This window comes from Liolophura sinensis, chromosome 10 (assembly GCF_032854445.1).
Source record: "Liolophura sinensis isolate JHLJ2023 chromosome 10, CUHK_Ljap_v2, whole genome shotgun sequence".
NCBI lineage: Eukaryota > Metazoa > Mollusca > Polyplacophora > Chitonida > Chitonidae > Liolophura > Liolophura sinensis.
The window spans coordinates 32,563,720-32,590,455 of NC_088304.1; the positions used below are offsets into that span (position 1 = coordinate 32,563,720).

Here is a 26,736-nt window from a genome sequence, read left to right on the forward strand (position 1 = left end):
ACAGGTTTATCTGTCTGTTTCTGATAATGGACGACGCCAGCCAGGTGAGAACAATGAAATATTTGGGGCTAACGTACGTTATGACGGATAATAAGCAGGAAGTGGATGACTTTAAAAAATGTTTTCTTTTTTGTTCAACTGCAATTCTCCAATATGCAGTTAAGATTACTATACTAGATAACTATCCTACATTAGTATTCTATCATAATCCTCATAAAATTCGTTGTTCACTTTGCAGTCAGACTTGTTTGGATTAATGCCTATGAGTAAACATCACTTCCTCACTAACTATATACTTATGATAGTGTTAATTAAAATGATTCTAAAATTTGAATAGGCTGGAATGCGTCTGACTTTGAAAGGTAACATGCGTACAGACGAGACTGATATTTGCAGAAGCGGGTAGCAGAAAATGGAATGGCTTTGCGCTGAACAATTTTTGCCAAAGATCTTCTGTCGCCTTTTAAAATATTGATGAAATATGGGCGATAAAAATGTTGATGGCATTGTTGAAGAAACGGAGTTCTGGAAACCTTAGTCTAGGCTGAAGAGGGGGAGATAACTCTGGTAGTGTTTATCACAGCATGGCCGGTAAAACATGTGCGTCAAAGTCTTCTGTTAAAGAAATCAAACTCTGGACTCAGGAGTTTTTGAATGACCGAAAGAAATCGAATAATCTGCTGAACATAGTGGTAACCATTGAAGTATGGACTATTTTTCAAATGGATCTGTTGCTTTCGTGTACAGGAATCAATAATATGTTTCTACTTTCGTGTTACCTTGATGTTGTTGTTGTTGTGCACGTCTCTTCATGCTTGCAGGTCTTCCCACCCAGGGGAAGCCTTCTGTAATTCTTCAACCTCTTCACGTATGTAAGGTGTTTATTTAGAAGAATATTTCACTTATACGGCGGCGGCCAGCATTATGGTGGGTGGAAACCGGGCACAGCCCGGGGGAAACCCACGACCATCCGTAGGTTGCTGGTAGATCTTCCCAATTATGGCCGGAGAGGAAGCCAGCATGAGCAGGCCAATGAAATAAAAATGTGCATAAATTGCAATTAAAGTTGCTCATCTTTAAAGGTTGAAAAATTGGGTAATTTTGCACACGGAACTCACCAGGGGACGAAGATATTCGAAAATGACTGAGCTAGTAAAGTTGTACTGCTGACAGTTTTATGGAGTTGCTTTGGCTAGTATCTACATGTTATCATGTTTGCTGTGTTCTTCAAAATTGTCTGAGATATCTACAAAAGCGTTCCCACTTGAGTGTGCATTTATAGTCTGGGTTACCTGAATATGTGTGAGCTACTACATAAGCCACTACTTATTTATAGCCTGACAGCTGATGACGTATCTCATGAGAATCATCAAGTCATGTGACCGCGAGAACAGGGTACTTTGCTAAATTCTGCCAGGTTTGAAAGTGGCTCGGTACTGCTTGGTACATTAGTACATCGTCAGATCTCCGTCACAGAGGAATACATGGCTTAGTGATCTTTTCTGCTCTTCTAGGGTGATTTCAAATCATCATTTACCATTAGCTTGTCAGAAAATTAAATGCAAGAATTACACTGCCACAGTGATTGGCATGGTAATTTGAATGTGCTTGATTATGCATTAGAATCAGTGGACAGGTAGAATAGGGTGTTGTGTAAGTAATATGGTTGCATATGTTAAGTATATATGGAGAAAAACGTCCACAAGTATGTTCGATAAACACTGAAATTTTGAGGAATATTTACATGTGTTGTTTTTTTACACATACATTAAGCCTTCCTTAGCACCAAAAAGTGTTTTTATTTCTTATGTTCAGCAAAGCACGACTGTTGAAGTTCAGTTGGCTGGTGTACGTGCACTTCATAAAATTTTGCAGCACCTGGTGAAAAATGGAGAACTGTACTCTGAACATCCGGACCAGGAAGGTAACCATGGCAAACAGCTTATCTTTTCAAGTTTTTCTGTCCTTTTGTTACATTTATCAATGTTACTATCATACTGACTTCCTCTCTGGCCATATGTTGGAAAGTCTGCCAGCAATCTGCCGATGGTTGTGGGTTTCCCCTGGGCTCTGGCCAGCTTTCTCCCATCATAAAATGCTGGTCGCCGTCATATAAGTGAAATACTCTTGAGTACGGCGTAAAGCATCAATCAAATAAATAAATAAATCAATCTTACTAGGAAGCTCACATGTATTTATGGAGTACACACAGGAAATACATGTAAATTCCTTTGGTAGCAGATATCAGATGTTTGAATCCGACCTTGCTTTTATCTCTTTTCTTGTTTAAAGCACATGGCAGCAAAATTGACAGATTTCTGTATTTTTAGCAAGAGCAAAACTTTCTCCTTCATTATGTTGGGTGGTATCATGCATTAATCATTAGTCAACCTGAAATCATTCTAAACATTTGCCTCAGGTGAAAGATGTCTTTCAAATTTAGGTTTTGGCTCCGTGATACATCAAATGCAGCTTTAATGTACTGTACATATTTTCTTCTTCTGTACAAATGAACCCCATATGTCTGAAATAAAATGGTATGATTATTAATATCTGTATTCCTCTGCCTACCTGTACATGTGTGTTTTTAATAAGACAGGTAGAACACCAATCAAATAAATATATAAGACAGATAGCATATTGTGCCTACAGGTGACAGTGCAGCTGACAAGTACAGATCTTGGCTGCGGTGTAGATATGATGAGTGTGTCCAGCAGCTTTTGGGGTTACTACACAACACCAGCTCATCAGTACAGGTAAATGCAATCAAGAGCAAACCCAGGTATTTGGTTGTGGTGGATCAAATCTTCTGATAGGGGACAATTTGGATCTGAAAGGCTCTATGTTGTTTGTTTGTTATAAACAAAGGATTCCTTACAGAACATAACTAAAACCGTGGTTTAAAGAGGTTTACCATGTTCAACAGTTGTTACTTGATGGGTAGACACGTAATGTAAGTGGCCTGGAAAAGAAATTTCGATAATACATACATGTACATACATTTTTTTCCGATGTGAAGACAGTTTTGCTGGAATATGGTCAATAGTATTTGAAGGTAACTGTCATTAAATCAAAAGACAGCACCAGCGTAAATGTATATACATGTATGCAGTAATGAAGTATCCCACATGAAGTTTAGAAAGCCAATTTTTTGTCTTTGTGATGTTGCGTGACTGAGATATCACAGTTCAAAGTATGGAAAATTGCACACAATGAGAAAATTGAAAGTTCTGCCATATAAGTTTTCAATTTTCAGTTTATCAGTTTTGTTCAGTCATGCACGAGTTAACTCTATAACCTGAGAAGCCTGGTTTACCTTTTAACCATATGGGTATAAGTGACGCGACATCATGTTCCTGGATGCTTTAATATGGTGAATCCCATGGTCTCATAAGAACTCAAAATAAAAGATTGATTTATTGAGATACCAAGCGCATCAGAAAAATATGTCCTTAGCTGTTTAGGTCTGTTTCCACCGCTGCTGCCTATTTCCAGGCCTCTTTGTGAGTAACTCAGGTCATATTGTTTACTCCCATTTGTTTTTCCCTGAAAATGTCCGCTGTGAATGGAATGTAAAATTCACGAGTTCTGTGACTTGTACATTTCTACCAACATTTGTCAAAGAGGCATATATAGCATATTGGTTATGAGTCAGAACAAAGCAGATGTCCTCAGAACAACCTCTTTAAGGAAAGATATGACATTCATGTGAACAGCCAACAGGCTATGTTAAGCATAGTGGTTACAGGGGTATAAATTTCTGGATTTCCCAAGCTCTGACAGTTTGTTGAGCCTTAGTTACAGTATACAATAAGGAAGTTTTGTGTTCGAACTCTTCTATCGCTAAAGTTAAAAGAAGTCCTACTGTGTCATGTGACTTTGTCAAAAATGTTAGGCAACTTTTGCAGGATCACATTTACTAGAACATGGGCATCTGAAAAAAATTCCCCAAAGTTATTTAGAGTAGATAAAGGGTGGAGAAAACTGAGGAGCTGAATGTTTTGTGAACGTGAGGAGTTGTCGTTTGTGCCTCTAATACACATTGAGACCAGTGATTGGTAATTTAATGGCCACAAAGGTTGCCTAACATTTTCACAATTCACGTAATACAGGACGACTTTTTACCTTGAACAACAAAAGATTTTCAAACAAAACTTGAAAACTCCCCTACTGAATGTGTCTATGGGTCCATTTGTGATGTCTTACATGTACATGTGTTAATGTACATTGAAGACCGTCCAATGTTCTCCCAATATGATACACAGTTGTACATCATACGTGAGGAAGTTTGTCAGTGATTTGCCAAGAGCTTTCTACCCTAGGTACTCCAATGACCTGAACTAATAAAGCTGACCAATATTGTAGAAAATGCTTGCTTATGTGACTCATAACATCAATATATTGAAAACAAATGAAGTACTGCCGCTGAGGACAGTTTTTGTGCTTGGTTTGTGTCCACAGGAGCTGGCGCTCTGCACCCTGATGAAACTTGTGAAGGCAGAAGGGGAATACCCTATACAGAAGCTGACCACCAATCAACTTCCATTTCCCAAACATTTGTTGAAGGTAAACCAATCAGCTTTCATCTCCCAAACATTTGTAAAGATGTCCACCAATCATCGTCCATTTCCCAAACAATTATGAAGGTAAATCAGTCAGCTTCTGTTTGCCAAACATTTGTTGAAAGTAAACAATTAAGTTCTATTTCCTAAACATTGGCTGAAGGTAAGCCAATCAGCACCTATTTCCCAAACATTCACGGAAGGTAACTCTAGTTTAGGATTCAATTGATTGCACACAATGGTTTTTGTGATGTTAGTTGTTGAATAGCCCTACTTTGAGTTACACAACATTGTCTGTGACTATAACTAATAAAGCGAGAAGTGGAACCTTGCCTGTTATAGCATGCAGTATATTGATTATGTGATGGCTCTAACAAATATTCTTTAGCCAAGAGAACGTATAAAATGTGATCAGCCTTTGTGGGTCGCAGAAATGTTGAGAGATCTTAAATGATCGGCTTAAGGGTCTGCTGAAGCCGTCTTTTCTATTTAAGTAGGCCCAGATTTTAAAAACCGCACGACGTTTACCCTGGGCTTTTGCAATTAGTTTACGAAATGAAAATCTGTCTTAAAGCTAGGTCTTCAACTAGCTTATGCTGCATTAACATTGAAGCTTGTCATTAGCCATTTTCTGAGGGCCCACCTGTCCACAGCTTACTCTGAAAAAACACTATTTTTAAATGGGAGAATGACATCCCCCAGGCTATTTGGCGCAGCCCTGTATATTATGTATGTTTTGCAAGAATAAAAGATTAAAAAAAAAAACAGAAGTCTGTACTTATCCAATCTGGAAGTCAACAAGTTCATGTTTTTTAGATCTTTATAAAGAATCTTTCATGAGCAGTTTAGAAATGATTTCAATTCGGTTATTTGGAATTTAAGGCTAATGCAAAATGAAGGATTGTTGGAAAGATTTATAAACAGGAATTACACGAATTAAAAATCAAGACATGGTTTTAACTTGTTGATTTCAGCTACACATAAATGATAAAAATGACTTAATACTTTGTGAAATAATGCTTAGTATTTCTCACATGTCCATTGACCAATACAAAGTGAAGTAAGTCAACCTTGTTTTGGTTTGTGTCAACAGGAGATCTATTGTAGGCTTACAGATGATGGTCATGACATGGGACACCTCATCACCAGGTTCTCAGAATATCTGCAGTTTGATGATGTTCGATATTTCATCTTTAAGATGCTTTTGCCTGAAATTCAGGAGCGACAAAAAAAGGTGAAAATGTCAAGTTGAATAGTCAGAATAGAGAGAGCTGACAGTTCCATTCCAAATTGAGATGGCGACTCATTGAACATGGCCATTGTGTCAACAAATGTAATCAGTTTCCCGAAAAATCGTCAGCTCAATATGGTAATAATGACCTAAAATTAAAAGGTTGACCATTTTACCTGATTTATCTCTTTTGACATTTGTTTTGAAGGTAGAATCATATATGACTTGAAAAAATGTAAATTTGTTTTTGCAAATGACATTTATTTACCTCTAAAAATGCTTCTCTGTGTGAAAATCTGAAATTTTAAGTCATTTTCCATAATTTCAAATTTGAATCACATCATCCAGCATTCTGTTGCTCAGATTCTCTCTAAGCCCCTTAAAAGAGGAAGCTGGAACTTCCTCGCTTGGCGTTCAGCATGAAGGGGAAAGTGCAACAGCTGGTTGACCTGTTTCAATATCGGGCGGGGTTGCTTACTTGCCTTCGGTAAGGCATCTCAGTGAAGCAGCACTAGATAAAAGAGCGGTGGAAATTCGTCCTACAACAAGGAGGCACATTACCTGCACTCTAAGGATCCCTTCGTCCTCATATAACAAAAATTGTTAAGTACGACGTTAAACCCCAAGCACTCACTCACTCACTCACTCACCCCTAAGCCAGCGGCCCCGGACCAATGAGGTCGGTGGCTCTTTACACTTAGGTTCACCTGCGGAGATTTGTCAGGTTCCTGGCTTTACATGGTGATCTTCTCCTCTCAGGTACCTGACTCATATTTTTTATCAGTGAATTGGAAAATACTCCACCATGAAGAACAAGAAGAGTAGTATATTGTATTGCTGTACACTTTTAGTCATATGTGAGTTGATTGATGATAATGAAGATGTGGAGGCATCACCTCTGTATGCCTCGTGAAAGTTCGTGAAACGTTTTGCATTTATGTGGATGATGCAACAATTTCGTCATTGTTAAATAGAATAACAACTGCGACAACATGAAAAAACAACAACATTGCCATCCTTGCGAAGAGATGCTCTTCACAGCTGGAAATTGTTGAGTTCGGCAATAAACACCAATGATTTTATCAAAGGTATTGTTTAGTCATCCTTGAAAACAACAAGCTGTCCAAAGTGTTCACGAATAAAGCAATTGTTATTTTACAGAAGGGCCAGGAGAACCTACTTGTCCAACGTGTTTGCGATTATGGACAACTGTGGGCTTGGGACAAGTTGGAGGACCCGTTATCCAATTTGTACTGCTCTCTACCAGGTAGGTTGTGTCAAACCACAACTCACACATTTTCACCTGGTCAGGTTTATTTTCACCTGGTCAGGTTTATTTTCACTTTGTCAGGTTTATTTTCACTTTGTCAAGTTTATATTTAAGACCTTACACAGTACATGTACTGCTCCTGATGCTCACTTTTACATCACTGCCACCACTAGACAACTTTGACCATATACTCCTCACAGCGCATGCACCGTTTTCCAGCGTCGCTTTACATCACTGCCCACCACTAGACAACTTTGACCCTATACTCCTCACAGCGCATGCACCGTTTTCCAGCGTCGCTTTACATCACTGCCACCACTAGACAACTTTGACCATATACTCCTCACAGCGCATGCACCGTTTTCCAGCGTCGCTTTACATCACTGCCACCACTAGACAACTTTGACCACATACTCCTCACAGCGCATGCACCGTTTTCCAGCGTCGCTTTACATCACTGCCACCACTAGACAACTTTGACCATATACTCCTCACAGCGCATGCACCGTTTTCCAGCGTCGCTTTACATCACTGCCACCACTAGACAACTTTGACCACATACTCCTCACAGCGCATGCACCGTTTTCCAGCGTCGCTTTACATCACTGCCACCACTAGACAACTTTGACCATATACTCCTCACAGCGGATGCACCGTTTTCCAGCGTCGCTTTACATCACTGCCACCACGACAACTTTGACCACATACTCCTCACAGCGCATGCACCGTTTTCCGGCGTCGCTTTACATCACTGCCACCACTAGACAACTTTGACCACATACTTGTCACAGCGCATGCACCTTTTCCGGCGTCGCTTTACATCACTGCCACCACTAGACAACTTTGGACCGCATACTCCTCACAGCGCATGCACCGTTTTCCAGCGTCGCTTTACATCACTGCCACCACTAAACTTTGACCACGTACTCCTCACAGCGCATGCACCGTATTCCAGCGGTCGCTTTACATCACTGCCACCACTAGACAACTTTGACCACATACTCCTCACAGTGCATGCACCGTTTTTCCGGCGTCGCTTTACATCACTGCCACCACTACTTTGACTACATACTCCTCACAGCGCATGCACCGTTTTCCAGCGTCGCTTTACATCACTGCCACCACTACTTTGACCACATACTCCTCACAGTGCCATGCACCGTTTCCGCGTCACTTTTACATCACTTGCCACCACTAGACAACTTTGACCACATACTCCTCACAGCGCATGCACCGTTTTCCAGCGTTCTACATCACTGCCACCACTAGACAACTTTGACCGCATACTCCTCACAGTGCATGCACCGTTTCCAGCGTCGCTTTACATCACTGCCACCACTAGACAACTTTGACCACATACTCCTCACAGCGCATGCACCGTTTTCCAGCATCACTACTTCACTGCCACCACTAGCAAATTTTGTACAGAAATCTTGAAAAGTGCCAAGGTCAGGGGGATCATGGTGATCAGACAGAAAGTGATATTTTTAGAAAAGAGAGTCTTTGTTTGTAATTATACTTTATACATGTGTCCTCTCTGTGTCTGAGGTGTGCACATAATGATTCTGACCATCACCTGAAACAACTTTGTTGATGAATGCTGATTAAATAGTGAGGGTAGAGAGCAGCACCTTTGCTGTAAGGAGTATGCTTTGACCATTGCCATCTTCCAGCTCTGTGCGACAAACATAAGGCTAGGCTTTAATAGGTCTGCCTCTGAAACTCCGGTGCAGACGAGTGATCAGAGCTCACGTGTTTAAACCCCCTCTAAAATCATTGTGCATACTTCAGATGAAAGGGAATTCATATGTATCTAGTATTGATGGAATGAAGGAAATGCATGCATATTTTACAGTAGATGTGTTATTTTTGTGTATGGAATTGTCAAACCCTACACCTGTATTGTATTTTTATGGACAACTACCTAATTTTTATGGACAACTACCCAATTTTTATGGACCCTAATTTTTCAACCTTTTCAACCACCTCTGAAACCAATATTTTGAAACATTTTGACAGAACTATGGATTGTAAAGAAGTAATTTGCACATTTTTATGAAGCTTGCATCTTTAATGACACAGGTTTTTAGCCTCATTTTCATTATATTTATATGAATAAATTTCACTCCAAAAAAGTGTTTTGTTGATTGAAAAGGTTGAAGATTTACATTAACACACCTACATCACAATTTCAAGGTCATCTGGTATATAACTTGAAAAATTTTATCTGTTGTGGGCGCCAATCCACCAATCCACCGATCAGATCAAGTAAGGTTGTGGCTCTTTTCTTGGGTTGAGTACACTGAAGACCCCAGGCTCTCCAGTTTCGTTTTAAATAAAACTGACCTCTATTATACACGTCACATGTGAAAAGTGAGAAACACAGCTACTTATCAAAACACTATACTGTAATTCTAAAACCTTTTCGCATCTTTACAAGGGGTTTATTCAAAATTATACTTTGTGTGAAGCCCTGAAATTGGCCAATCCAACCAATGTACATGTAGTTTTGTCTCCAAAATCATGTTATAAATGTGCATAAATTGCACTTTAAGTTGCTCTTTCATATGTGAAAAGGTTGAGGAATTAGAGTACATGTACTTGTACGCATAAATAAATAAATAAATGACGCCAGAAATCTGATAGAAGCATGAATTTCTTTGTGCAGACCCAGAAGCCCAGATCAAACTGAACTCCTTGAAAGAGCACAGAAAACTTTTCACAGGAATCTGGCTAGAATTTCTCAGGAATTCTGTGAGTATGATTGTTTTGTCCAACTGTCAGCAATCTGCAGATGGTTATGGGTTTCTTCCCGGTTTCTTCCCGGTTTCCTCCCACCGTGATGTTGGCCACCATCGTTGGACAGATCGTGTAAGTGAAGTATCCTTGAGTTAAAACACCAATCAAATAAGGGTTATAGGGTTCTTTGCTGGCTCATGTAACTGAAGCCTAGATTCTCCACAGTATATCAGACTTTGATCGATGAAGTTGCAAGCATAAGTTAAGCTCTCGCGTTTTTGGCTACGGCTTTAGGATAGGAGGAATGTTGGGTACCTTGCCATGGGGGGTAGTTTTATTCAGGCTCTGTTGGTTCTTATCACCATCTTGTTGTAGAGAGGAAATAGCTTTGAGCATGGCTTCAATTGAATTAAACTAGCGTAGCACCTGTACTCGTTTGTTATTGCTGCCTAATTTGCTTACAATGTTACAATCAGTGACATTACAGTTTCTTGGGTTTTCCACAAAAACTTTTCTTGGGTTCTCCACAGAACCCTTTCTTGGGTTCTCCGCAAAACCCTTTCTTGCGTTCTTCACAGAGCACTTTCTTTGGTTCTCTGCAGAGCACTTTCTTGGATTCTCCGCAGAACACTTTCTTGGTTTCTCTGCAAAATGCTTTCTTGGGTTCTCAGCAGAACCCTTTCTTGCGTTCTTCACAGAACACTTCTTTGGTTCTCTGCAGAACACTTTCTTGGGTTCTCCGCGGAACACTTTCTTGGTTTCTCTGCAAAACACTTTCTTGGGTTCTCTGCAGAACACTTTCTTGGTTTCTCTGCAAAACACTTTCTTGGGTTCTCCGCAGAACACTTTCTTGGTTTCTCTGTAAAACACTTTCTTGGGTTCTCCACAAAACACAAGGACAAGGTTCATAGCCTTGTTTCACAAAGCGCATGTAGCGCCACATTCACATACATGTAACTACCATGGCGATGTAAAACCTACAATGCTGATTGCCAGGGCAGATTAGTCATCCATAGACAGGTTAATAGGCATGCAGTTATAAGTATGAAAAGTATTTCACTGTATTTTATACTGTGTCAGCTTTTAACTTCTCGGCTGTTCTGTGATGGCTCAGTAAAAACGCATCAAAGCAAGAGGCCCTAGGTTCAGTACCAAATTGGTCTGTCAGCAACCTACAGATGGTCATAGGTCTACTCTCAGGGCGGTTTCCTCCCACCATAATGCTGGCTGGTGCTGTATAGAAGAAATATTGTGGAGTATATGCATAAAACGTCGATCAAATAAATAAATGAATACCAAATCAGATAATACCTGTTATTTTTGATGTCAGCAACCTTGGTACTTGTGTATGGTTGTTCTGTTGACTGCTTCTCTTTGATTCCACCCTAATTTCATACCTTATATACTTTCTTAATAGTTCTTCAGTGGTTTCTTTTAAATATGGTTTTGGGAATTGGCCTGGAGCATCCATATTGGTTTCAACGCATAGATTCTATGTTTGGTGGTCAACATATCAGGAAGACACCCAAGTAATGGTTATTAAGGTGTTGGTACACATGTACTGTGACTGAGTGGAGGTCAGCACTTAGGCATATCATTATAGTGAAGCAGCTGGTGCTGTTAATAAGTCGAAATTGAAACTGTTGAAATGTCATCCACTTATAACCGAAACAATAATAATGAAAACGTTTAACTTTGAACAGAGATGTACACATATTTATACACCTCTCAGAGAAATTAAGGGTGGGTGGTGTCTGGAATCACTGTGTCTGTTTGTCTGTCTGTAGACCTGATTTAGTCCATGCATCCCCTTGGAAACCACTGCACCCAGTAGAGTAGTTATTTTCGTTATTATCCCCCATTTAGGACTTTGCCTAATAGTGCTTTTCCAATGATTCAGCTTTTGTCCATGCAGCTGTACTGACCCTATTTCCATGACACTTTGCTTTCATCTTCCCTATCATCTAACTTGTTCTTGCTTAAGTTTAATTATTTATTCTTCTAAATGTTATTGCTTAGATGAGCAGTATTTCAGACATCCAGATTCTAGTAACACACTACGTTTGTTCACTGGGTAATGTAATTTTCTGTCTTTATTTCCTTGATTTTTACATTTTCTGCAGTTGAGCACCTCCCTGTACAAGAAGGTTCTGGTAGGACTCCATGAGAAGGTGATGCCCAACCTAACCAGCCCACTGCTGCTCAGTGACTTCCTAACGCAGTCATATAACATAGGTAAGGACTCCATGAGAAGGTCATGCCCAACCTAACCAGCCTACTGCTGCTCAGTGACTTCCTAACACACTCATATAACATAGGTTTGGCCTCCATTAGAAGGTCATGTCCAACCTAACCAGCCCACTGCTGCTCAGTGACTTCCTTACACACTCATGTAACATAGGTAAGGACTCCATGAGAAGGTCATGCCCAACCTAACCAGCCCACTGCTGCTCAGTGACTTCCTAACACACTCATATAACATAGGTAAGGCCTCCATTAGAAGGTCATGTCCAACCTAACCAGCCCACTGCTGCTCAGTGACTTCCTTACACACTCATGTAACATAGGTAAGGACTCCATGAGAATGTCATGTCCAACCTAACCAGCCCACTGCTGCTCAGTGACTACCTAACGCAGCCATGTAACATAGGTAAGGACTCCATGAGAAGGTCATGCCCAACCTAACCAGCCCACTGCTGCTCAGTGACTACCTAACGCAGCCATGTAACATAGGTAAGGACTCCATGAGAAGGTCATGCCCAACCTAACCAGCCCACTGCTGCTCATTGACTTCCTAACACACTCATGTAACATAGGTAAGGACTCCATGAGAAGGTCATGCCCAACCTAACCAGCCTACTGCTGCTGAGTGACTTCCTAACACACTCATATAACATAGGTAAGGCCTCCATTAGAAGGTCATGTCCAACCTAACCAGCCCACTGCTGCTCAGTGACCTCCTTACACACTCATGTAACATAGGTAAGGACTCCATGAGAAGGTCATGCCCAACCTAACCAGCCTACTGCTGCTGAGTGACTTCCTAACACACTCATATAACATAGGTAAGGCCTCCATTAGAAGGTCATGTCCAACCTAACCAGCCCACTGCTGCTCAGTGACTTCCTTACACACTCATGTAACATAGGTAAGGACTCCATGAGAATGTCATGCCCAACCTAACCAGCCCACTGCTGCTCAGTGACTACCTAACGCAGCCATGTAACATAGGTAAGGACTCCATGAGAAGGTCATGCCCAACCTAACCAGCCTACTGCTGCTGAGTGACTTCCTAACACACTCATATAACATAGGTAAGGACTCCATGAGAAGGTCATGCCCAACCTAACCAGCTCACAGCTGCTCAGTGACTTTCTAACACAGGTAAGGACTCCATGAAGTCATGCCCAACGTAACCAGCCCACTGCTGCTCAGTGACCTCCAAACACACTCATGTAACATAGGTAAGACCTCCATGAGAAGGTCATGTCCAACCTAACCAGCCCACTGCTGCTCAGTGACTTCCTAACACACTCCTAACTCATATAACATAGGTAAGGACTCCATGAGAAGGTTATGCTGTACCTACATGTACATGCTCACTCCTGTAAGCACATGCGTATCAAAGTTCAGTATCAGCTGATTTCTTATTGAGAACAAGGTGTGATGACAGTGAAACTGCACTGGTTATCTCCCATTACAGGTGGTGCCATCAGTCTTCTGGCCTTGAACAGCTTATTCATCCTGGTACATCAGTATAATCTGTAAGTATCTCTCAATCATAACTCTGAAGTCACACACACACTCTCAGCCTGTTTTTCTAAGCTGTTTTTTTCTAAATGTACGTTTCATATTCCACCGTTTTTTTTTTTTCTTTCACCACTTTATTCTTCACCCGAGTATTATGTACCATTTAGAGAAGTTCTTTGCACTGTTTCAATACCCTTCACCCAGAAGTACTGGTTCCAAGGGATGTTGTGTTTACAATAATAATAGAGGCAGAGGCTAAACCACCTTTGCAATTAGGTCAAGGGTGTCCTCTGTGGCTCAGTTGGTTAGCACAGCGTAATGACCCAGAAGCCTCTCACCAACGCGGTCGCAGTGAGCTTGTGGGTTTCCCCCGGGCTGTGCCAGGTTTCCTCCCCCCAGTAATGCTGGCCGCCATCGTATAAGTGAAATAATAATGAGTACAGCGTAAAACATGAAGAAAATAAATAAATAAATCAATTAGGTCAAGGTCAGTTAAAAATCAATATGTTTCTTCTACAGTGTATGTAACTACATGCAGGTGCACATATGATGTCAGTTTCATGAAAATCACTCGAGTCAAAGAGTTCACCCTGTTTTCAGGCCTTTCACTATAAAGCAGAAGCGACCTTGAAAAAAAATTCCCAAGGTCATGGAGAACATGTTTAGTCCTTGAACTTGGTAAACCTGGTGAAAATTGTTCACAAGATATGGTGAACAGACAGACGAACACTACAACTATACATGTAGGGGTTGGGGAGGGGGGGGCAACACCTGGTCCAATTTTGTCCAAAGGGAAAAGATGGCCATTAGCTGATTCCCAGGTTTCCAGTACCAAATTATTATGGTGCAGTAAATACTGAGAATGGTTGCTTTGTATATGAAAAAGTTTAAACTTTGGATGTTTTTTGCAATGTTCTGTGTAGATGTTGTAGTAGTGAGGTAAACTTAGGGTGCAAAATTTAAAATTCTCTGCAAGAGGGGATGTATGTGATATTATTCTAGCAATAATTAGTCTGCCATATTGGAGTCCTGTTTACATGGGTTGGCATAGATGAAGTACATGTACTCCAGTATGGCTGCCCAAAATAGGTGATGTAACCTCTGTATTAGTCTGTCCGTAACCTGTTTTTGCAAATGCTGTGCTTCCATTAGCCATGTAAACACTCTGTTTCTAGCAATGGTGCTTATGGCCAAGATGTATTTAGTGCATTGCATGGTATTATGCATTTTTACATTGGTTCAGTTTTTATTAATAGATCTGTATAATTTTCTTTTACCCAGAGATTACCCAGATTTCTTCAAAAAACTGTACGCTCTCTTTGAACCCGGGATTTTCCATGTGAAGTACAAGGCTAGATTTTTCCATTTGGCTGATCTCTTTCTAACCTCCAGGTGAGAAGACGTCCTTTACAGTTGGACATATTTCTGGAGTTTGAGTTAGACTTGTTAATGAAATTGTCGTATTTTGTGTACATGTAGACTCCTTCAATAGGTCTACCAGCAAACTGCGGATGGTCAGGGTTTCTTCAGAGAGAGCTTGATTTTTTCCCCCCACCATAATGCTGAAGGCCGTCATAGAAGTGAAATATTCTTGAAACACCAATAAATAATACAAATAAATAAATACTTTTCAATAACCCAAATGTTCAGATACTTGTAGGCTGAGTTGTGGATTCAAGTGTGGTCTTACAGTATCTGTTAGCCTTTGAATAAGGAGAAAATAGTTGTGACAGATGCATGTTTTCTTAGTTGCACCCCATGATCAAGAATGGAAAGAAGTACACCGTCTCCAACAAGAACTAGATGCTCTTATAAGATTTTCTAACCACTGTGACCTTATGGTTAGAGCCTCAGCCTCAAAGTTGGGAGCTGTCGGATCAAACCTGGGTTGGGTCATATCACTCTTCGGACTCTTAAAACTGGTACTATTACCTGCTTCCTTTGGTGCTCAGCCCTTAGATTTTAGAGCAAGGAAGCAGCACTGGTCCCCCAGTGTCAGTATACTTTGACTGACAGTATACTGAGTGTGAGTATGGCAGCATGGACTCGCCCTGCCACAAGAAGACACTATATATGTACAAAGACCTAATGACTCCTCATCGTCATATGACTGAAAATATGTTAACCTACATACACACTGTTTATTACATGTACTATTACAGATGAAGACACGTACACTAATGCTTTACACTGATGTGAATGTCGGAGGGCTAATTTTTGTTGTCACCAAAATTATCCATGACTACTGGGTAATTATTTCTGAAACTCTTTCAGCCATTTACCCGCATACCTTGTGGCAGCCTTCGCCAAGAAGTTGTCCCGAATTTCACTCACTGCTCCGCCACACGGCTTGAAACTGTCAATTCCTTTTGTGTACAACCTTTTGACCAGACATCCCAGCTGTAGACCAATGCTTCATCGGCCCGGTGGACCATCAGGTAAGCCTGCGGGGTGGGGGGTGTTCGATGAGTACAAGCCGGGATTATTAGAAGTGTTCTAGAAGTGTTGTGCTGGAGTTCTGCCTTCTCACATCTCGGGCAGTTACTGTAAATGCCTTTTTATTCGCGTGGTACTAACTTTTGCGGATTTCGCGGCAAACACATTTCCGCGAAAATAAGTGCCATCGAATATAAAACCCATGTAAGTAATTTATCAATGTAGCATGCGTCACAGTTGTAAATTTGTACCTGCAATACAGTTCTTATTCTTTCTCAAACACGTTAATTAGAAATACCTAATTAGAATGTATTCCGGCTCTCACAAATCCAGCTTAATTGATCGTCAGTTAATCTTGCTTTCTTTTAAGAGGCTTAGCTCCGTCTAAGTATTGCCACATTGCAACATTGTTGTTATAGTTGATTTATTGCCGCCGTTAGAGACATACAGATCGATAATTTATACTGGGCGTGTTTACCTGTACGATATACAAACGATGAGAGAGGCTGTTTTTTTATCAACTGTACTTGCTTTCCGGTCAGATCACCTTTCCGATGCGCTTGATACATCACTTGCGGGTTTCCGCTCTTCAAACTTCCTTTTCATAATGATGATTTCTGAGAAATTTACTCAAATCTGTCACAGTTCACTCAAAACACTCTTACTGCTGATGCATGAGAATTAAACAGTGGGATTTATTTATATCATATTTAATCCTTCGTCGTCTCCCGGAGTGAGTGACATGAATATTTCCTATTAACACAACAGGTAAGGGCTTCTTCTTATAAACATTAACAGTCTTCAAAAGATTAAAAGCTTAGGAGGATTAACTTCCTTTGTCTGATCAACTTACTGTTTTGTATACATTTTTTGTCACATTTTACAGGTAATAACAAGTTTCAATGACAACATTGTTACTTGAATGCTTGAGTTGTTTTAGTTGTTTCCCGCGAATGTGTCTTCTTACCAAATCTGCGAAAGTTTATGCTAACTAATAAAAAGGCATTAACAGTATCGTGTGTCTTCTGTGAAAGGACAGCATTTCAATTTCGGCAGCCTCATCTTTCTGTCTTAAGTAGACCTCAAAGATTATCTTTGCATGTGAAAGCAAAACCTGTGATATGAATTGGAATATGTGATTGACTCTATGAACAATACATCAACATGGACGTCTACATATAGCTGGAGTTCTTGGGAATTTATTTCCAGAGATTAACAACATGTTATTTTTCCACAGCACAATAGTGAAATTCTATTGTTGTTTTTTCTGGAGCTTTAACTATGTAGCATCTTTTTAGATGTGACAGCTGACCCGTTTGACGCTGCGGAGCCTGACCCAGCCAAGTGCAAGGCCATGGAGAGTTCCCTTTGGGAAATACAGGTGAGATATAAGCTAAGATGACTGCTCCAAAGCATGTAACTTCAGCAAACGATTCACATTGGCAGAATTTTTAATATGCTTTCCAGACTTGTGTTCATATATGTACATTTTCTTTGATTCTCGGGCATAGTGGTTTACAATAGGCATTTGACTCATGTTCATGTATGTGCATCTTGTTTGTTTGGGAGGGCTCTGGGGCAAAGTGGTTTATCATAGGCATTTGACTCATGTTCATGTGTGTGCATCTCCTTGGTTTGGTAGGGCTGTCGGGCATAGTGGTTTACAATAGGCATTTGACTCATGTTCGTGTGTGTGCATCTCTTTGGTTTGGTAGGGCTCTTGGGCATAGTGGTTTTCCATGGGCATTTGACTTATGTTCATGTGTGCGCATCTCCTTGGTTTGGTAAGGCTCTCGGGCATAGTGGTTTACCATAGGCATTTGACTAATGTTCATGTGTGTGCATCTCCTTGGTTTGGTAGGGCTGTCGGGCATAGTGGTTTACCATAGGCATTTGACTAATGTTCATGTGTGTGCATGTCTTTGGTTTGGTATGGCTCTCAGACATAGTGGTTTACCATAGGCATTTGACTAATGTTCATGTGTGTGCATCTCCTTGGTTTGGTAGGGCTCTTGGGCATAGTGGTTTACCATAGGCATTTGACTCATGTTCATGTGTGTACATCTTCTTGGTTTAGTAGGGCTGTCGGGCATAGTGGTTTACCATGGGCATTTGACTAATGTTCATGTGTGTGCATCTCCTTGGTTTGGTAGGGCTGTCGGGCATAGTGGTTTACCATAGGCATTTGACTCATGTTCATGGACGTGCATCTCCTTGGTTTGGTAGGGCTCTCAGACATAGTGGTTTACCATAGGCATTTGACTAATGTTCATGTGTGTGCATCTCCTTGGTTTGGTAGGGCTCTCGGGCATAGTGGTTTACAATAGGCATTTGACTCATGTTCGTGTGTGTGCATCTCCTTGGTTTAGTAGGGCTCTCGGGCATAGTGGTTTACCATAGGCATTTGACTAATGTTCATGTGTGTGCATCTCCTTGGTTTGGTAAGGCTCTCTTGCATAGTGGTTTACCATAGGCATTTGACTAATGTTCATGTGTGTGCATCTCTTTGGTTTGGTAGGGCTGTCAGGCATAGTGGTTTACCATAGGCATTTGACTCATGTTCATGTACGTACGTCTTCTTGGTTTGGTAGTTTCTACCTGGTGTCCCATAGGCTCTACCTGGTGTCCTGCAGACTCTGCTTGGTGTCCTCCAGGCTCTAGTTGTGCCCTACATTCTCTACCTGATGTATTCCGTTCTCTACCTGGTGTCTTCCAGGCTCTAGTTGTGTCCTCCATTCTCTACCTGGTGTCCTCCATTCTCAACGTGGTGTCCTCCATTCTCTGCCTGGTGTCCTCCTTTCTCTACCTGGTGTCGTCCAGGCTCTAATTGGTGTCCAATTTCTACCTGGTTTCCTCCAATCTACCTTGTGTCCTTCAGGCTCTACTTGGTTCCCTCCAGCCTTTACCTGGTTAGCCCCAATGTCTATCTGGTTTCCTTCAAGCTCTACGTGGTTTCCTTCATGCTCTACCTGGTGTCCCTCAGGCTTTGAATGATTTCCTCCAGGCTCTGCTTGGTGCCCTTCAGGCTTTACCTTGTTTCTTCCAGGCTCAACCTGGTTTTCTCTAGACTCTACCTGGTTTCCTCCAGATGCTACTTGGTTTCTGCCAGACATTGGCTCATCTTGGTTTCCCCTGGGCATTGGCTTTACTTGATTTTCTCCTGGTTTTTTTTCTGGCTTTCTCCAGGCTCAACCTGATGTCCTCCAGTCTCAGCTTGGTTTGCATTAGACTTTACCGGGTTTCCTGCAGGCTCCTTCATTCTCTACCTGGTGTCCTCCAGGTTGTGCTTGATTTTCCCACGCTCTAATTGATGTCCTCCAACCTGCTTTCCTCCAGGCTCTGCCTGATTTACTCCATACCTTGGCTGTACTTGGTTTCCTCCAGTTTCTGCCTGGTTTCTTCCAGTTTACACCTGGTGCCCTCCAGGCTTTAGTTGATTTTTTCCATGCTCTAATTGGTGTATTAGAGGCTGTACATGGTTACTTCCAGGTTCTACCTGGTTACTTCCAATCTGAACTTGCCTTTCTTGAGGCTGTACATGGTTACTTCCAGGTTCTACCTGGTTACTTCCAATCTGAACTTGCCTTTCTTGAGGCTATACATGGTTACTTCCAGGTTTTACCTGGTTACTTCCAATCTGAACTTGCCATTCTTGAGGCTGTACATGGTTACTTCCAGGTTTTACCTGGTTACTTCCAATCTGAACTTGCCATTCTTGAGGCTGTACATGGTTACTTCCAGGTTCTACCTGGTTACTTCCAATCTGAACCTGCCTTTCTTGAGGCTGTACATGGTTACTTCCAGGTTCTACCTGGTTACTTCCAATCTGAACTTGCCTTTCTTGGGGCTGTACATGGTTACTTCCGGGTTCTACCTGGTTACTTCCAATCTGAACTTGCCATTCTTGAGGCTGTACATGGTAACTCCGAGGTTCTACCTGGGTACTTCCAATCTGAACTTGCCTTTCTTGAGGCTGTACATGGTTACTTCCAGGTTCTACCTGGGTACTTCCAATCTGAACTTGCCTTTCTTGAGGCTGTACATGGTTACTTCCAGGTTCTACCTGGTTACTTCCAATCTGAACTTGCCTTTCTTGGGGCTGTACATGGTTACTTCCAGGTTCTACCTGGTTACTTCCAATCTGAACTTGCCATTCTTGAGGCTGTACATGGTTACTTCCAGGTTTTACCTGGTTACTTCCAATCTGAACTTGCCATTCTTGAGGCTGTACATGGTTACTTCCAGGTTCTACCTGGTTACTTCCAGTCTGAACTTGTCTTTCTTGGGGCTGTACATGGTTACTTCCAGGTTCTACCTGGTTACTTCCAATCTGAACTTGCCATTCTTGAGGCTGTACATGGTTACTTCCAGGTTCTACCTGGTTACTTCCAATCTGAACGTGCCATTCTTGAGGCTGTACATGGTTACTTCCAGGTTCTACCTGGTTACTTCCAATCTGAACTTGCCTTTCTTGAGGCTGTACATGGTTACTTCCAGGTTTTACCTGGTTACTTCCAATCTGAACTTGCCTTTCTTGGGGCTGTACATGGTTACTCCCAGGTTCTACCTGACTTCCTTTAAGCTATTCCTATTTTTCTCCAGCCTTCTACCTGACTGCTGTCTTTGACGCATAATTTTTAAGAGTGGAGCAAAAAACTCTATTAAAATAGATGCTTTAAATCACAGGGTAAATAGGCTAGAAGACAGGCAGAGTGGTTGTGATGCTTGCTTTTAAATCACCAAGACAAGGTATTATTAAATATATAGGCGTTCTCCGTGTTCAGCTGTCCTTGGGACCCTGGTGGCAATAAGCTGTCTGTTGCATTTGTATGGCCATTAAGTGAGAATAATATCCTTAGTAAGCTAAAATAAATCAATCAACTGTGATACAGGGCTGTTAATTTTGATATTATGTCTCTGTCATTTTGTTTCTGTCTTTCTTCCCAGACTCTACAGTCTCACTATTTTCCAGACATTGCTTTGCTAGCACAGAAAATCAACAGCAATCTTCCCACCACAGAGACAACCCTGACTGACCTGCTTGAGCTGTCAACAAGGGAGGTAAGCGGAATACTATAAGTCGGAGCTCTGACCCTTTGAACCTGACTCTTTCCCTTATTTGGAAGTCAGTTTGAAAATTTGCATCTTCTCAGTTTGAGACTGTACACATTCGGGCAACTCGCTCACAATGAGGCAGTGGCAAGCAGACGACGAGGTGAAAGATAACATGAGAAAATATATGTAAATGAAGAACATTAGATTTTCTGAGATCTACAACAGGTAATAACTGGACATTATTGTATGTTAAACCACAAAACAATCTGGAAAACATGTATGAATTTTGAACGTCAGCAAAGTGTAGTTTAGTCATGAAGCTGAGTTTTGCCTTAGGGTTACTTGTTATTTAGACAATATTTTCATCCTCACGTCAGTCCAAGTAAAGCCTGTACATGCACTCACGAGTAAACGGCATCAAACTTACCACTGTCGTATGAGTAAAATAGTGTTCAGTACAATGTTAAACATGCACCACCTGGTTTCATCACCGGACGTACATGTACATAGGAAGGTCTTCCAGCAACCTGCTGATGGTCGTGGATTTTCCCCGGTTTTCTCCCACCATAATGATGGTCTGTGTCGTATAAGTGAAATATTGTTGAGTACGGTGTCAAACACCAATCAAATAAATAAATAAATACCAGTGAATCTTTATCCTTAAACCGTAACTTTTTCTTTTTCTTTCAGTTATTCCAGAGGCAAGCGAAAAAGATGGCAAAAGACGTCCCTATGAATTATAATCCTCCTAAAGGCTTGCTTCAGTACAAAGATGATAAGATGGCATTGCTGTGGAATTTATGATGTTGAATTTCGTGAATAAAACCGTGCAGATTTAAGTCATAAGAAATTGTTGGTTCCTCTTGACTTTCAGGGATTTCTACTGAAGCTGCATTGTGGTCTACGTTATAACTGAAGACGGACAGAATAGAGAGGAAAACCAGAACAGCGACGAGAGTGTGATAGACTTAGGGGATAGAGAGGAAACCCAGAGCAGCGAAGACAGTGTGACAGACATACAACATAAAGAAGAAACCCAGAGCAGCGACGACAGTGTGATAGGAAAACCAGAGCAGCGACGGCAGTGTGACAGACCTACAGCAAAGAGAGTAAAACCAGAGCAGAGACGACAGTATGATAGACGTATGGCATAGAGAGTAAAACCAGAGCAGCGACGACAGTGTGATGGGAAAACCAGAGCAGCGACGACAGTGTGATAGACGTATAGCATAGAGAGGAAAATCTGAGCATCGACCACAGTGGTATAGATGGCAACTGGTCACATATAACTGGTGAAATACGGCCTCTTGTCAATTTACGTCAGTCAGGATTTTATTCCAGCTGTTCATTTAAACGCATGAATAGTTGCATTTTGCACGCCCCCAAGCACCATGGCTCAAGCAAAAAAAAAAAAAAAAAAAAAATGCAGTGATGTAAATTGCAAGTTGTTATATATTAGACATCCCTGATCCAGAAATAGACCACTGTCACTTGAACGAAAATCTCAGCACACACAACAACTTCCTTGTCTGTTAGGGAGCAGGTCCTGATCAGGCGGTTTGTATTAAAGACTACAGCACCGAGAGTAAATATGGATAACGTGTCCAGAATCTCTGGCCCACTGCTTCCTATCTAATTCCGCTTGGGGCTATAGGAGCAGCATATTCACACCGTTGAATGTGACCACCAGGTTGGATGTATGGCCAGTTGTAATCATGGTACATGTTTTGATTAACGACAGCTTATAAACTAGTATGGTACACGATTTATATACGGATTTCAACTGAATGTAGATTCTTCAAACCACCAAACGTCTCACTGAAGAACTAGACGTTGAGAAACACGTATAAGGACATCTATACTTGGGATTACTCCTCTCTATCTATACCACTTTCTCACACAAATTTAATTTATTACGATAGAATTTCATCACTAATTGTATCGGTGTTTTAAGAAAAAGACCTCTAAACACCGAAGCATTCATCAATAAATAGACCACTTAAAACTATACATAAATATACTTTAATTTATTTTGTTAGATTTTTGTGAAAAGAGTTAAAGATGTTCAAACATGTTAATTCTAAGGTGGACTTTATGGACAGGAAGTCTTTCCAACTCTATTCACGACATTAAAGGTTGGAATAACTCTTTCTAACCATGAGTAAAAGATTACTGAAATAATGTTCCCAAAAATTCCTTCGTTTTGGTGAACATCAGGAATAAAAGATGATGTGACGTCAGAGTGCCTATACACCGTCAGCATGGCACATAAAGCCCACCATAGTATTCAAATATTTGAAGGCCTGTCGGCACTCTTAAAAAAAATTGAAAAAATAAATGACAGTATTTTTACGCATAGTTTTCAGTTGTCTGGACGATGAACCTTGCTTCATTTCATTTAACTTTCTATCGCTTTAATAAATAAAACTGAGGTGCAAAAACATCCTAGGCAACTGTTCGTAAGTAGTATATAATGAAAAGGTATGACTGCCGATACCAACAGATAATTGTGTGACGTGATAAGCTATTCTGTAAGACAATCCAGAATCAGTGTTACATAACCGTATGCTTCCAAGTTATAAGCTTATTTTTTTCACCTACATGTTGCCTAACACGTTTCTGTGGTCATACTCTCTGGATTTGGTGTTTTTGTTATGTAAAATTGAATAAAACTAATTATTGGATATCGTAGATGGCGATGCAGGGCTACTCTATGCCCACTTCATAATGCTTGCTAAGTCATCACCCGCCGCTATTCGCTTCTGCACATACATAAAAAGGTATGACTGCCGATACCAACAGATAACTATGTGACATGATAAGCTATTCTATAAGACAATCCAGAAGCTAGAGACCACATGAAGAAATTCGTCCCTCAAAAATATTACACAGGAATATGCCTGTTGTCAAATCGATGTCAGCGATCGTGTATTCGTTGGATTTGTGCCATTTTCTGCTTTCTAGATAGGTGTTTTTTTGCAGAATTCATGTGATGTTTTTTGTACAACATAACGCTAGACATGAAGGCCGTCGACTAAAACTGACATTTATCATACGAGCATGCAGTATAAACACATGCAGTATTTCGTACAGAGAATTTCAGGGGGAATAACTCTGGGCCCCTTGTTGACACGGCTATAGACGTGGAACAGCCTGTGGCGCTGTAAGGCTAATCGAAGCCCACCTGTTTAAAAGGATTGATGTAAAATTGAAGAAAGTAATAATTATTGGGACATCGTTGATAACGCTTTAGTAAGCCCACTTGCCATCATGCTCGCTAGGTCATCGCCCTCCGCTATTCGCTTCTGCACATACATAAAAAGGTGTTACTGCCGATACCAACAGGTAATTGTGTGACGTGACAAGCTATTCTATCAGACAAACCAGATGCTAGAGACCACGTGATTTCCTTGGTTGAAAACAGGGTGTGTAAAGAAATTCGTCTGGCAAAAAAAAAATCGATGTCAGTGATAGTAGATTGGATTTGTGTCATTTTCAGCTGTCCAGCTTGCGCAGTGGCCCAGCAAATGTTACATAATCGTACGCTTCCAAGTTATAAGTTTATTTTTTTACGTATATGTTACCTAACACGTTTCTGTGGTCATATTCTCTTGATCTGGTGCCTTTTTGTGTAAAATTGAAGAAAATAGTACTTAAGCATCATGGATGGCGTTGTGTGGCTCCTCTAAACTCATATGTTTAAAGATAGTCTAAGTGTTTTTGCAGAACTCAGTTGAGGTTTTTTGTACAAACTTTTCGACTAAAACTGGCGTATTTATCATACGAAGAAGTATAAACCCATGCCGTATTTCGAACCTCAGAATCAGCAATACGATTTGTGAAAAAGAATTTCAGGGGGAATAACTCTGGGCAGCTTGTTGACACGGCTATAGACGCCTTTGGCGCTGTATGGTTCATCTAAGCCCACATGTTTAAACGGAATGTGACTATACTGTAGTTATATTCTACTCTACTTTAGTTGTACATACAACAGTTAAATAAATAAATAAATAAACTGCACTATTGTTATACTGTACTATAGCTATACTGTACGGTTCTGTACTCCACCATGCTCTCCTATGCTATACTATGCTATGCTTAGTGAAATATTCTTCAGTACGGCGTAAAACAACAATGGAATAAATAAATAAATAAATATAGTATACTATACTATAGTTATATTCTACTCTACTATACTTATACTCTACGATACTATAGCTATACTGTGCGATACTATAGCTATACTAGACTATAAATATTCGGCAAGCCTCACGGACGTTTACTGACACAGTGTCCCTGGGGTGTTGCAGCTTCACACGCCCCAGACCTTTTACACCCAGTCACCGTGCTAGCTGACCGCACTATTCCCCAACTGTAGTTTCACTATAGTATAGCTATACAATAGTATAATTATCCTCTACTGAAGTTAACCTCTAAGATAGTTAGCCTCTACTCTACTCTACGATAGTTACCCCTCTACCTCTACTGTAGCTAACCTCAACTCTAGACTCTACTTAGGCTATTATTCGACACGCTTCTGAGTTGCAGAGACCCGCTTTTCCCACCACCACCACCACCACCACCTCAAACAAAGCCAGTTCGAGTGGAGCAAGTCTAGAGGCGGGGGATCCCGGCGAGCCAGTTCCAACCCGATCCCACCCAACCCCGCGATGATCTCTTACCTAGCGATGAGAGCGATTTGCGGGAGTTGTATCGGCAGCATTGGCGGTCGATCCGGACCTATTTTCATCGCGACAAGCCGGTACAAGACTGTTACAATTACCGGGTTAGCGATCTTGGAGCCATCCCCACCTATCTGGACGCGATTTATGAGGACCAGCCGACCGCCTTCAACGTCAACTATAGCTTTGGGTATATCCTGTGCCACAAGGAGACGGGGCAGGTGCGGTATTATTACCCAAGCACGCCTGGGCACAAAAACAACGGCCCGATACTAAGTGGTTCGTGGACCTCCTCACCAACGTGTTATTCTTTGTGCACAAACTTCCCTATCAACCCATCGATGAGAGTGGCATAGTGTTGCCGCCTTACCTGGCGGGGAACAAGGGGCTGCAGACTTTGGTGGGGGGAGCTAATGGATCTTACAGGGACAATTTATGCTTGTTTAGATGCCTGACCGTCCATCTGGACCAGGCTCGCCTTTAGCACAGCATGTATCTGGAGGCGGCGGAGATGGAGCGATAACCAAAGCGCGAGTGATGTGAACCGCTGGATGCGTATGAGAGGGAACAGCACGTTTTCCTACACCCAAACGAAAGACGCTTTTACTTATTTCTGTGCAAAGCGGAAAATACTGCCGGACGGTGTGAGCACCACCTACCTGGATGTTTGACCGAACGGTTATAAACCATGCCTCTTCTAATGTGTTGTTTATTGAAGTCGAATAAAAAAGTCAAAACACCACGGTATGCGAGTCTCATTGTCTCTTTATTCAGGTTTATTTCATAACATGTCGAACAGGAAATGGGAAAGTACGTTATTTTACAGCCCACGGGCGGATGGCGCTATATAAAACGGGGCGCTATATAAAAACCCAATCGAACATCATTAAGTCGTTATCGTATGTCGTGCACGACGTGCCCAACGTATGTACAATAGCGTCCATGGGACAACCTCGAGCCCTCTGGGTCAAGTAATACACGCAATATTTTCCACAAACAACCGTGTCCAAA

At 41.2% G+C, this 26,736-nt stretch overlaps 1 protein-coding gene across 1 annotated transcript; it reads left to right on the top strand.

Moving 5' to 3' along the window:
• The first annotated feature begins 584 nt into the window (after positions 1 to 584).
• On the top strand, positions 585 to 22,426 carry LOC135476329 (nucleolar complex protein 4 homolog). The gene is made up of 14 exons (XM_064756324.1): positions 585 to 704; positions 1,816 to 1,924; positions 2,653 to 2,756; positions 4,462 to 4,566; positions 5,656 to 5,796; positions 6,955 to 7,060; positions 9,732 to 9,817; positions 11,926 to 12,037; positions 13,506 to 13,566; positions 14,834 to 14,944; positions 15,827 to 15,990; positions 17,287 to 17,369; positions 20,936 to 21,049; positions 21,734 to 22,426. Exons 1-14 carry the CDS (start codon positions 585 to 587, stop codon positions 21,845 to 21,847), a joined length of 1,530 nt encoding a protein of 509 aa, XP_064612394.1. The 3' UTR covers positions 21,848 to 22,426.
• Positions 22,427 to 26,736: the final 4,310 nt, after the last annotated feature.

Coding starts and splice junctions, on each gene's coding strand:
- LOC135476329 (XM_064756324.1), top strand. CDS start 585: ATGGCCGGTAAAACATGTGCGTCAAAGTCTTCTGTTAAAGAAATCAAA. Junction 2,757..4,461: donor ACACCAGCTCATCAGTACAG/GTAAATGCAATC, acceptor TTGTGTCCACAG/GAGCTGGCGCTCTGCACCCT. Junction 14,945..15,826: donor GATCTCTTTCTAACCTCCAG/GTGAGAAGACGT, acceptor AAACTCTTTCAG/CCATTTACCCGCATACCTTG.